The sequence below is a fragment of the Megalobrama amblycephala genome, linkage group LG2 (assembly GCF_018812025.1).
Source record: "Megalobrama amblycephala isolate DHTTF-2021 linkage group LG2, ASM1881202v1, whole genome shotgun sequence".
NCBI classification, from domain to species: Eukaryota; Metazoa; Chordata; class Actinopteri; order Cypriniformes; family Xenocyprididae; genus Megalobrama; species Megalobrama amblycephala.
The window spans coordinates 41346672-41360389 of record NC_063045.1 but is presented as its reverse complement, the minus strand read 5'-3'; the positions used below and the strand labels follow the sequence as shown (position 1 = coordinate 41360389).

General features: G+C 36.2%; 2 protein-coding genes across 9 annotated transcripts in view; one reads left to right on the top strand and one right to left on the bottom strand.

Annotated features, from left to right (window-relative positions):
- Window positions 1-13718, bottom strand: part of bach1b (BTB and CNC homology 1, basic leucine zipper transcription factor 1 b) — a 74379-nt gene that overhangs the window by 7145 nt on the left and 53516 nt on the right. The window lies entirely within an intron of this gene.
- The window catches only part of grik1a (glutamate receptor, ionotropic, kainate 1a), a 76136-nt gene that overhangs the window by 27200 nt on the left and 35218 nt on the right, over window positions 1-13718 (top strand). For all 8 annotated transcript variants that reach the window (XM_048175904.1, XM_048175895.1, XM_048175867.1 and 5 more), the window contains 4 exons: window positions 3114-3295; window positions 3554-3607; window positions 4749-4922; window positions 7162-7305. In XM_048175904.1, coding sequence (XP_048031861.1) covers window positions 3114-3295; window positions 3554-3607; window positions 4749-4922; window positions 7162-7305 — 554 coding nt within the window. The remainder of the gene's footprint in view (window positions 1-3113; window positions 3296-3553; window positions 3608-4748; window positions 4923-7161; window positions 7306-13718) is intronic.

The window sequence follows — 13718 nt, the reverse complement described above, 5'->3', positions numbered from 1 at the left end:
CGAAATCATTAGGGGAGCTCAGAGAACAGATGCCAGCTCAAATTTACCCTAGTATTTACACATCACACCGTCTCAGCTGTAGTGTGATTTGTCTTGGATTCCTATGTGCCATCTGTTTGAAAACACAAATTACACACAACTTTCTGTGTTTATGTCCAGAAATCCCTACTTTGATAGCATGATTTATGATCTTACCATTGCTTGGAAGTAGACCTACATCATTATATGGCCAAGACTAAATCAAGGCAAATAAGTTGCCTGGAAAAAGGGGTTTCAAACCTTTTTTTTTTTTTTTTTTTACTGAGCATCAAAGCAATTTTGTTGCCCAAACCTGTGTGTTTGTTATTGGGCTTTATTATGACAGACATATTTCTTTATCCATGTCAATTACACTGAATTTGTGTAGTTGCACTACCTTTATAAGAAATTCATGTCCCTAATATTAGTCTGCCATTACTTTTATTGAAATTCCCCTTAACTCTGCATGGGATATATTCCCTTCAAAGTATTTAAAAATGTAATAAATGTGGAATTTAAATTTTAATCCAATTTGGATCCTTTTAAATTTTGGTTACCACAGAAATTAATAATTAAAGCTTTTTTTTTTAAGGATGTACCAAACACTGTGATGACCAAATAAAGCCATCATGAGATTATAGACTAAAATACGAACAATACCAGCAACATTAGAAATTAAATCAGGTAGTTTAGACTGTTCTATCATGTCCAAAACTAGGAAAAACATCTCCAGTTACAACTGTAACCATAGTTCCCTGAGAAAGGGAACAAGACGCTTGGAAAGCGTTCCGGAACGCAGCATGATTTCCCTCGAAAAGGGAATGTGGTTTACATTCCCATAACATTTTGAGAATAGAAACAATATAGAAGTTTGTTACAATATTTTAACATTGTAACTCCCAGGGGCCCCTACAGCCTAGTATGTATCCGTATCAGAGTCTCATCCAGGGACCCCTGAACTTGAGAGATGTACCCCTGAATCTGAGCTTGTCTGGTTATTAATGTACTACAGTAATTTAAATCTGTCTTTAACAATCTGTATTCATTCACTGTTGTCACATTTTAATGCACAAGCATTACACTTAAAGGGTTAGTTCACCCAAAAATAAAAATTCTGTCATTAATTACTCACCCTCATGTCGTTCCACACCCCTAAGACTTAGGTTCATGTTTGGAACACAAATTTTTGATGAAATCTGAGAGCTTTCTGTCATTCTATAGACAGCTATGCAATTACAACTTTGACGCTTCAAAAAGTTAATTAAAGATAGCAAAACTAATCCATATAAATTGAGCAGTTTAGTCCAAATTTTCTGAAGATACACAATTGCTTTATATGATGAACAGATTGAATTTAGGCTTTTATTCACATATAAACATTCCTCAACGCACACATCAGTTAACGGAAAACGGAAGACGGAAGCTCAAGCATGTTTGATTGACGTGTGCGAGAACCAATGAGGTTCATACGCAACAACCAGTGAGGTTCTTTCTTGTGTGTTAAACAGCACGTTTGAGCTTCCGGAAGAGGTTTGTTCTCGTGCGTCAAGCAGGTTCGGCTGAGCTTCTGTTTATGTTCGCTGATCAGTGTTTATATGTGAATAAAAGCCTAAATTAAATCTGTTCATCATATAAAGCAATGGAATCTCTTTAGAAAATTTGGTCTAAACTGCTCACTTCATATGGATTAGTTTTATGATCTCTTTATGAACAGTTTGAAGCATCAAAGTGTCAGTTGCGTAGCTGTCTATGGAGGTACAGAAAGCTCTCAGATTTCATCAAAAAGATCTTCATTTGTGTTCCGAAGATGAATCTGGTTTGGAATGACATGAGAGTGAGTAATTAATGACATAATTTTCATTTTTGAGTGAACTAACCCTTTAATTAAATGATCTGCAAGATAGCCTCTTAATAGAGTTTGCTCATCTGTATCAGTGTTGTTATTGTTAACTAAAATTATTGAATTAAAGCTTAAATAAAATATAAAATTAGATGAAAATCTTAAACTTAAAAAAACTGTTAGAAATTTTGCCCTGGCAAATAACTAAAAATGAAATGCATTTGAATATTTAAAATGACTAAAACTAAAACTGTAATGAAAATCATTTAAATCTAAATATAAAAATATAAAAAACTAATAAAAAATAAGAAAGTATAAAATATAAAAAAGCTAATTAAATGTATTAAATATTTCTACTACTACTAATTTCTATTCAAGACATCAATGATACTTAAACCCCTCTATACATTATATCAAAAACTTATCTGTGTATTTTATATACTAGATATCAAATTTCAATGCCTAACAAAAAACTGCCTACATATAAAACATTGACTTTTAGGCATTTTTCAGGATTGCACAACAATTGCACAACAATTGCTATTAGACCTCTCGAAGTGTTGATACAAATGATCAGCACCTCATCAAAGTCTAAACAGTCTAAAAGTAGAATAAAAGTGATTAGGGTGTGTATAATATGGAACAGTTGCACTTTCTGTAGTGTGCAGACATAATTAAATGTGGCTTATGGTTGAGATTGTGTGTTTATGGAGACCGTTGCATCACTTCACTTTGTTGGCGGTTGTACCCCAGAGCCCCATGGTCGTTTGATCTGGTCTAGACAAAACCATTAGGCTTTCACCATGTTACATTTAAAATGATTTTTCTGGATTTCTCTATAGCCTTTGCTGTTATTACAAAGTCTGTTGGAAGTATTAGAGATATTTAGAGCTGTATGCAATCATAGCAAAAAGTATCATAAGTGAACCTTATTATCTAGTAACACTGACTGAATGAGTCATTTTCTGCTGAGGCCCTTTCGTCTCTTCAACCTTTAGATAACATTTTGACCTGCTGCAGTTTAATGCAATACTTTTCGCTACTATAGGCTGAGTGGTTTGATTACAGAGAAGCCCCAAAAAATGCATCTGATTGTTATGTATCAACAGAATAGATGAGTCCCAATTTATGGTCCCTGTAAACATCTGCTATCACACTAGGGAAATCAAAAGCGTAATTACTGCTGCTCATGATGAGTTTGTTTCTCTTCCATTGCTCCCCACCTCCAATCACTCTTGTGTTCTGTTGTTTCAAGGATTAATGCGTATGCAAGAACTGATCAAAGCTCCGTCCAAAAACAACCTGAAGATCCGTATCCGCCAGCTGCAGTCAGGAGGAGGTGACAGTCGCCCCCTGCTGAAGGAGATGAAGAAAGAACAAGAGTTTTATGTCATCTTTGACTGCTCCTACCAAGTAGCCGCCGAGCTTCTCAAACAGGTGCGGCATCCTTTCAATAGATTCTCGTTCTGAACTTTAATTGAACTTGTAACTTTGCGCAGATTGAAATGGATTGAAAATGAGAGTGAAGTGCTCTTGCATGCTGTGACCCAGCAGGATTCCTGAGCTGTACTTTAAAGCAAAAAGATGTAATTCAGAATGTGCTGAAACCATCTTATTTCATACTCAACCCATTGTTGCTTTCTTTTCCTTCTGGATTCTTCCCCAAAAAAATGTTGTTGTCTTTGTTCCCCGCAGCTGATGTCGATGGGTATGATGACCGAATACTATCATTTCTTCTTCACTACTTTGGTGAGTCTGAAAAGCTCCCTGCTTGCTATTAATAAGAGCTCTTTTTATAACATTAGATGATAAGCAGGCAAAGTGATTTTCTGCTGTTTCTTATAATTGTTGCTTGTCAGATTGTATGATGCAACCCCACTGACATCTTGAGACATAAAATCCTTATACACCATGGGAGACATCTTATGTCAGGCTGTTCAATATTCTTTCTAGTTTATGTCTGACAGTGTTCACTGATTTCACTCATTGACATATGAAACTGAAATGGTAGCACAAAATCCTAAGCTTTTGTATTGGGAAATGTTAAAAAATTCAGAGTGAAATTGAATTTAGGGAAGTAGAATGATATGAACTGAGATTCAGAGAAAATTTGCAGTGTGATTTATAACTAGAAAAAGAAAGTCGCTAAGACAAACTTTGAATTATGGCTTGGCAACCTTATCTTGAAAAAAAGTCTTGAAGTTTGAAAGATTTAAAGGGTTATTTCACCCAAAAATTACATTTCTGTCATTAAGTACTCACCCTCGTGTCGTTCCAAACCAGTAAGACCTTTGTTCATCTTTGGAACACAAATTAAGTTATTTTTGATGAAATCTGAGAGTTTTTTTATCCCCCATAGAAAGCAACATAATTAACCACATTCAAGGTCCAGAAAAGTTGTAAAGACATTGTTAAAATAGTCAACGTGACTACAGTGGTTCAACCTTAATGTTATGAAGTGATGAGAATACTTTCCTATGCAAAAACAAAACAAAAATAACTTTATTTAACAATTTCGTCTTTCCCCTGTCATTCTCCTACGCTGTTTGCATTATAAACATACTTTTACTAGAAAGCATTACCTGTTGAATTCAATAATTTAGTAAATTCTGCTTTCTGTCATTTAAATTCCAATTCAACCTCCTGTGGGTCATGGCCAATTCAATCCAAATCCCAATTTATGAATTTAAAGGGAGACAATTCTTAAAATCTAAGTTTTGCACAACTATGATTTATCTTCTACCAACAAGAGCTTAAGGCTGCACCACAATCAAAATGGACCGTTTGATCTCTTATAGTAAAGAAACACATGGCATGAAGATGTTATATCTTGTGCAAAGTTTGCACAGCTCTTAAAGCTAAATCTGAACAAACTCTTGCTGCCTTGCAGGATCTGTTTGCTTTGGATCTTGAGCCGTACCGCTACAGTGGAGTCAACATGACTGCCTTCCGCCTCCTGAATTTAGATGATCCGTATGTGGCTTCCGTGATCCAGAAGTGGTCCATGGAGCGCCAGCTGTCACCGCCCAAACCTGAGAGTGGATTGATGAGCGGCATTATGACTGTAAGTATCATCTGCTGTCATGCTCAGACCTGTTTTAGAGAACTAATATAGTGTGCTTTTTTGGTTATAAAATAGAAAAGGCGGTCACACTTTAGTTTAGGGTCTAATTCTCACTATTAACTATGACTTTTTCCTCAATAAACTTCTAATTACTGCTTATTAAAGGTGATAAAGAGGATCTTTTCGTCGACTGAGAAATCAAAGACCGTTACTGAGTTTTTGAAATGAGCGCATGCGTAAGAACAACCCCCCCTCCTTTCGAGGGAACGCCTCCCAAAACTCGTGCACGAGTATTGGAAAACGAGTGTTTACCACCGGCATTCGCTGTATCGTGTTAGTGGATTCAATGTGTCGGACTCACCGCAGGTAACTCATAATCTGCAGTTGTTACTCCTGTCTCCGGACAAAAACATTGCATGCGGCGCCTGTGGAGTGTGGAAAGTTACTGGAGCGCGCAGCCACGCTCGTCTCTCACAAGGAATGTCACGGCAGTGATTGACAAGCCAGAGGGCCAATCCGCGCACGTCTCTCACAAGGAACGTCTTGGCAGTGATTGACAAGCCAGAGGGCCAATCGTTTACGCGATGATCGTGTAAACGATTGGCTGATGTTTTTAAGGCCCTACCTCGTGCACAGATGATGTATATTAATATTATTCCTTCCAGTGCACCTAATAAATAGTCTTTTATCAGTTAGTAAAGACAGTTTCAAGTAATATTGCAAAAATGTATAAAACAAAACATCCTCTTTAGCACCTTTAATAGTAAGGTAGTTAAGGTATGAAAAAAAAAAAATACTATGGAAGTCAATGGAGACTATAAACCATTTGGTTACCAACATTATACTAATATATTATTTTGCATTCAACAGAACAGGTTTTGAACAACTTGAGGGTGAATGATGACAGAACTTTCATTTTTGGGTAAACTGTCCCTTTAACAGTGAGAATTGGACGCTTAACTAAAGTGTTACCAAAAAGTCTTGTCTTGACTTAAGTGTTCATACAGACAGAATTTGATCTGCTCCTGTAAGATATTGCATGAACAGGACCATTCAGAGTCACACCTCTTACACTGCAAAACTCTTTTTTTTTTTAAGTTAGTAGAACTTAAAACTTTTTTGACAAGTGGGATGGGGCTGAGAGCTGTGGAAGCGGAGCAAGGCCAATCGTGTCACTGGCCTCCCTTCGCTCCCACAGTTCTCAGATCTTGTTTAAATGTTAGACAGCAAATAACACATGCTATTATAACTATTAAAGAGACTGTCATTATATACTTGCATGTATCTAATCAAACATCATACAGTATATGTGGTCTTAAAAGATTTGCAGCCCATCCTCAACCTAACCACAGGCTCTACTCTTCACCACAATGGTAGCCCTACAAAACTAACATAACAAAACCCCCTGTAAATCCCAACATAACACAACATTAAACACTTACTTATGTCTCCCTATGTTAATCTTGTGCAAAAACACACAAAATAACACTTAATTTCAACATTTATGTATACAGTCTGACGCAAAACATGCTGGGAATTAGAAATCTGCTGCAACTCAACTCAGTCATATTAAGTTCAGCTTATTACAATGAAATTTTGAGTCCACACAACTTTTTTTTTTCTATTAAGTACAATGAACTTTCATTATTATTATAACTCATTTCATTTATTTAATTTCACTGTTTGGTTTTACAGTGAATATGGTTGTCGATTCCACACACTGACTGTCTAAACGCACAGTAAAAGGAGCCAATCCTGCTGCTCAAAATCTTTATTTGCATATAGACCAGAACTAAAACCAGTACCTAACTTGTCCCTATAAGCCCTTCCTTCACAGTTAGAATAACTAGGATTAAGTCTTACCGCTGTTGACTAATCTACCCGTCCTCCAGAAGGCAGTGTAGATACTGCTACACACTCAGCCTCATTAGACATGCATGAGGGGCTTAAAGCAGAAAGCATCGGGAGATTTATTCAAATCTATTTTTACCATCCAGGTCACATTTTAGCACTGAATAACACCCAGAGAAACATAAGGTGTATGCGGCAGGGGACGGGGGAGGGGCTCTCTTCCTGTGATCGGATGGAAAAGAAATTAAACTTAAATGCCATTACGTAACATCCAATATTGTGCGAATGGTAAACAAAAACACCTTCTGTGTGTTTATTAATGCATTATTGTGAAGTTTTATTATATTTAGAGCATGTTTTGTGGGTAAATTCTTTCCTCCTTCTGCAGACCGAGGCTGCTCTCATGTATGACGCAGTGTTCATGGTCGCTGTTGCGTCTCAGCGGGCCACGCAGATGACAGTGAGCTCCCTGCAGTGCCACAGACACAAACCCTGGAGGTACGGTCCACGCTTCATGAACTTGTTTAAAGAGGTGAGGATATTGTCCTTTATGTTGCAAAACACATTCATTTGATTTAAATCGTAAACTTGATTTTAATTGTAAGCGATTTTAGACCTTTTATTTTTAACTTTAAAACAATGTATTACAATTAAATCAAGTTAAAATGATACAAATGAAGTTTTATTTTGACAAGGAATATGTTTTCTTGCCGCTAAAATGATTTTGCAGGTAAACTCATACACTACCATTTAAAAGTTTGGGGTCAGTAGGATTTTTTTTTTTTTTTTTTTTTTTTAAATAAATGAATATTTTTCTCATCAAGGACACATTAAATTGATCAATAGTGACAGTAAACACATAATGTTACAAAAAAATGCTGTTTTTTTAACTTTGTATTCATCAAAGAATCCTGAAAAAATTGTAGCAGCACAACTGTTTCAACATTGATAAAATATATATATATATATATATATATATATAGTGGCATGAAAATGAGAATTATTTTAATAAAATAAGAGGGATAATAAAAAATGCATGTTATTTTTTGTTTAGTACTGTCCTGAGTAAGATATTTTACATAAAAGATGTTTGCATTTAGTTCACAAGACAAAACAATAGCTGAATTTATTAAAATAACCCCATTCATAAGTATGTGAACCATTGATTCTCAATACTGTGTGTGGTAACCTGGATGATCCATGACTGTTTTTATGTTTGTGATGGTTGTTCATGAGTCTCTTGTATGTCCTGAGCAGTTAAACTGAGCTCTGTTCTTCAGAAAAATCCTCCAGCTCCTGCAGATTCTTCAGTTTTCAAGCATTTTTGCATATTTGAACCCTTTACATCAGTGACTGAATGATTTTGAGATTCATCTTTTCACACTGAGGACAACTGAGGGACTCAAACACAACTATTAAAACAGGTTCAAACATTCACTGATGCTCCAGAAGGAAACACGGTGCATTAAGAGCCGAGGGGTGAAAACTTTTGAATTCAAATATCAAGGTAAATTGTACTTAATTTTTCTGCCGGGAAACATGCAGGTATCTTTTGTTAGTTCCGAAGGGCAGTACTAAATGAAAAACTATGATATTTAAACAAAATAAGAAAAATTGTGACATCTTCATCCTGTTCAAAAGTTTTCACACCCAGACTCTTAATGCATCGTGTTTCCTTCTGGAGCATCATTCAAAAAACATTCAGTCACTGCTGGAAAGGGTTCAAATATGAAAAAATGTTTGAAAACTGAAGAATCTGCAGGAGCTGGAGGATTTTTCTGAAGAACAGAGCTCAGTTTAACTGCTCAGGACAAACAAGAGACTCATGAACAACCATCACAAAACATAAAAACAGTCGTGGATCATCAGGTAACCACACACAGTATTGAGAATCAATGGTTCACATACTTATGAATGGGGTTATTTTAATAAATTCAGCTATTGTTTTGTCTTGTGAACTAAATGCAAACATCTTTTATGTAAAATATCCTACTCAGGACAGTACTAAACAAAAAATAACATGCATTTTTTATTATCCCTCTTATTAAAATAATTCTCATTTTCACAGATTCTGCAAGGGGTTCACATACTTTTTCATGCCACTGTATATAAAAATAAAAGTTATTTTAAAGGGAACATATCATGAAAATCTGATTTTTTTTCTGTGTTTAAGTGCTATAATTGGGTCCCCGGTGCATCTACCAACCCAGAAAACGTGAAAAAGGACAACCCAGTAACTTTGTTTTGGCAAGCCTTTCTCTGCAAGCATGTGGAAAAATGAGCTGCTCAGATTTCGCTCCCCTAGTGACATAGCATTTTGTTTTCGCAAGCGAAAACGGTGTAACAGTTCTAAGGCCATGGCAAAAGTTCAAGCAAAGCATGCTAACTGTTGTTGGCTGCACAGACGAGCACACAACACTATTTAGTCTCGTTAACTTGGATAGCCTGCAAGTTCACCCTGGCAAGCTTGATTGCTAAAAAATGTTATTTTGGAAAAAATATTAGAACATTCACAGCATTTGATAGCAGTCATAAACATTAGCCTGGTGTGTATGGCTCTGTTTGGCAAACAGGTACGCTATGTATAGTGGGCATCCATATGGGTTTTGCACAGATGATTAACATGACGACACATACTAGTCGATGAGTTGAATCAACTCCACAGCAACTACATACATTTATCCACTAACCATTCAGAAACATCCAGATGCATTCTAAAAGTTGTAACTTCTTCCTGAGTCTCTCCATCAGTGTCCGACTCCGGTTTGAAAGATTGTAAGGCTGAACAACGTTACTGACAATCATCATTTTGTAAGATTCTCCAGCTTTGTTGTTGTTAAGCAACCCGAAACACAAGCTGTTAAAGCCCCACCATCTTTAGGAAAGCGGGCAGGGAGCAGCAGCTCATTTGCATTTAAATGGACACACACAAATACGGCATGGTTTTGCTCACATCCAAATAGGGGCAAATTTGACAAGCTATAATAAATGATCTGTGGGGTATTTTTAGCTGAAACTTCCCAGACACATTCTGGGGACACCAGAGACTTATATTACATCTTGTGAAAAGGGGCATAATAGGTCCCCTTTAAATTGTAATAATATTCCACAACATGTTTTACTGTATATTTGATCAAATAAATACAGCTTTGGTGAAAAAAACAGACATCTTTCAAAAACATAAAAAAATCTTACTGACTCCAGAAGTATATATAAATTGCAGCAGTGCATAATGCATCAAGTAATTAAGAAGATGAGCAATTATCAATGAATCAAACTCTGAATTATCACAATTTCTGATATGGTTTACCATGCATCATTTGTTACATGTGGTTACAAATAAATCATACAGAACGGTGAAAAATAAATATCTCAAAGGGGACAAATTGCAAGAGCTTCTGTGTCACTCCTGTTAGTAGTCAAACATTGCATTGTTGCTCATTTGTATTAAGTTAAACCTTTAGTTGCATCTATGGACATGCCCATATCTTATCTGCAACAGTCACTGCCACACATGTTCAAAATGAGTTTCATTTCATGATCACTAAATGTGTAAATGCTTCTCGACACGTTGTGGAATATTTATCAGCCAGCCTTTTTGTACTCTTTTAGAATTTAAACAATTTTCTTTCAGATTTTTGACCTGTAGGTTACATAAAGATGCTTTTGTAGATGAAACATATTTTTCAGGGCAGAGGTGCCTGAAAATGGATACTAGTACCTCTGCGTTTTGATCTTTTTTAAGTCTCAGATCACTGCTGGATGCTCTCACTGCCTTTGAACCGAGGGGTCATAACACTCCTTCATATCTGAGTGTGGGGTGTGTGTCCGTACACTCTGAGAACTCAAAAAACGATGCCTGTGTTATAGCACAAAATGGCTGTCTAGGGGACCGAAAGTTTGTTCTGAATAGGCCTTTCAGTATCATTTTTAGATATGCTTTCAATTCCACTTGCATAGTGTCTCGGCAGTGTTCCTGGCTTTGGAAATGGAAGAGGCTTTATGGCTGTTTTTAAAAATGAATAGTGCCACAGTGCATTAGAGAAGGGGCGGCCCGCATGGCTTAGCAGTACAGAGAGTGAATTTGTTTCCCTGGTTTAGTCTGCCATGTGTGTTTGAACTAGAAGTCCTCAGTACTCACTTTGCACTTTATTCACAGAGCACCAATACCAGAAAAATAAAAAATACAGGACTTAAAGCTGCTGTTAGCTATTTTTGATTACCTACACTACTACCTGACAGATATCACTGTAATAGGTTTCATGAGGAATCACACTTGCCTCTGTGACAGACCTAGACTCTGTAAACAACAGAAAAGATTCTGTGCATGTTAGCTTATCAGAAAACTTGGCACTATTCTGCCTGTCATTCATTTTGTACATTTGGATTTGCTGATATCTGGTTTGTTGACATGTCTTTAGAGGGATTTGAAGAGATGTGTGGTTTTAGTAATGAGAAGGTGGTCTAATTCAGTGGCGCAAGTTAGCAATGCGGCTTACATTGCTTACAACATTTTTAAAGCTGAAGTGTGTCATTTCTGCACCATTAGCATCACCAAATGAAATAGTAAACCTAATGGTGTTTTTCATAACAGGCTTTCGGAACATTTTCTTCGTCTTCCAGAAAAACAGGTAGCCCCACACTCCCAAACTCATGCCATTGGTTGAAGTGTGTCAGTTCTGCCCTATAGAGTGCAACAGTGCTCACCCACTGTTCCAGCTGCATTGGTTCCAGAAGTATTTTTCCCATTCATTTTCCCCATATGGATTTTTAAAGTCTTTGTTTAAGAGTTATAAGCCTAAACCAAACCAACCAGCTATGAGGTGAATCACAACATTATAATCATTGATTTGAAGCAAAAACACAAGACTGTGTATTAACAGTCTTGAGATAAATTAACAGCGTTATTGAGATAAATTAAAAACAAATTATTGCATAATAAAAATGGGAGAAGTTCTCTGATTGGTTGAGATTTCTTTGCAGAATCATGGGTAATGAAGTTTTTCTCCAGAAATTCCACAGCTGAAAATGATTATTTAGAAAATAGGTGAAATAATGCAAGCTGATGGCTTCAGAAGGAGCATCTATTAACACCCTTGTACCTCACAGTTGTCTTTAACAGTTTATACCATAAGTTATCGTTAAAAATCAATTCCCCTATGGCAGGCCTGTCCATTCCTGCTCCTGGAGGGCCACTGTCCTGCAGAGTTTAGCTCCAACACCAATTAAACACACCTGAACCAGCTAATCAAGGTCTTACTAGGCATACTAGAAAGTTCCAAGCAGATATGTTGAGGCAAGTTGGAACTATACTCTGCAGGACAGTGGCCCTCAAGGAGAAGGTTTGGACACCCCTACCCTATGAAGATAATGAATGGGTTTCCAGTACTTTTTCGCCATCCACCCCCAAAATCATGCCATTGGCTGAGCCAGTGTTGCTCCACAGAGCTACAGTGTTTACACTTTTGAGGGAACTTCTAGTCATTTCCGCATGTTAAACTGGGAATCGAGAAAGTATTGAGCATCTGAAAAATGATGCACTTTGGCTTTAAGTGTAAGTGTCTAATTAGGCTTGTTTTGAGTTCAGCAAGTGTAGAGTTAGTTTTCTGTTCATGCCAACACTGAGACAAACTGCTAATGAGTCCAGATGCTATATTTTAACGACCCATAAACTCTGTATTACAACACCATTAAAGCCATAAAACACTGTGTTGTAAGAGGCCTCTCTACAGACACTGAACTAGAAAATTCTTAATATTTGATATGTTGTAGGGTACAAAAACACATCACTCTGTGAACTGCGTTTGTGCTGTATAGCCATTGAAATTCTTCACTTGAACAGCAGAAGCAGCAATGCTGGAGAGCTTTAAATAGATTGCCAGGACAAATAAAAAACCCTGTTCATTTCATTTATTCTTTTTCTTGCTTGTCCTGTCCATTTAAATCATTTTCCCTCACTTAAGTACTGTAATAGGAATTTTGGTGCAACTAATCAACTGTGACAGAAGGCTGAACAGCCTTAAATGTAGTATTTGTTTATGTTGACCCATTGGGCAGGAGATGCTGATCAGTGTGGTTTTGCTTATGGGAGCTGCCTTTTATAAAGAATAACCTACAGAAAGTATTATGTGCCATATAATTTTAAATTATGTAGCTCCTGTACTGTAGCAAAAAAAAAAAAAAAAAAAAAAGGACTCCATTTAAGGAGCTTTGATTATATTACACTGCATACGACTTGGCAAAGCCATTCTGACGAAACTGCACTGCATATAAGACCCACAGCTCTAGTCACACATTTAGGGGAGGTTTTCACAGTATTTATCCCTGCTTGTGGCCTAATTCTAGGGTTGAAGTGAAAAATAAGTATTATTATGTTATTTTTGGCACCAAAAATGTTTGTGTTCCCACATATTAGGGTCACCACCCTCTGCTTCTCAGATTATTATTATTATTATAAATTATACAATACATGTTAGATATTTTTTGCTTCTAGAATGAATTTAAATGTTGTAGCAATCACAGTTTAACTGTAACTTTAAAGTTACACTGATTAAAGCAAGTTTATAAGTTTATAAGGTATTCGCAATCCCAGTCTTATATTGTGAACAGTCATTGCAAAGACTGAAAGAAAAAAAATGTTTTTGTATTCAAAATCTTTTATTTTATTCAAATTATATTATCAACAGAACAATTTGAGTAAATCAATACATATTGTAAAAATGTCATTTCAGAATTTCTTAGTATTTGTTTTGTTCCAAAGTGACAGACTTGCATATTTGGTTGTTTAGTGGCCTAGAAATATAAAATTGTGTCATTTCTTTGTTTTTAAATGTCTCAAAGTCCTAAACCTTGTTTTATTTCCAGGTTTAAAAATGACTAAAAATACATATACTGACATTAAATTATTTTATGCTGTGTTATGTTGCAATGCAGATAATCTAGTGG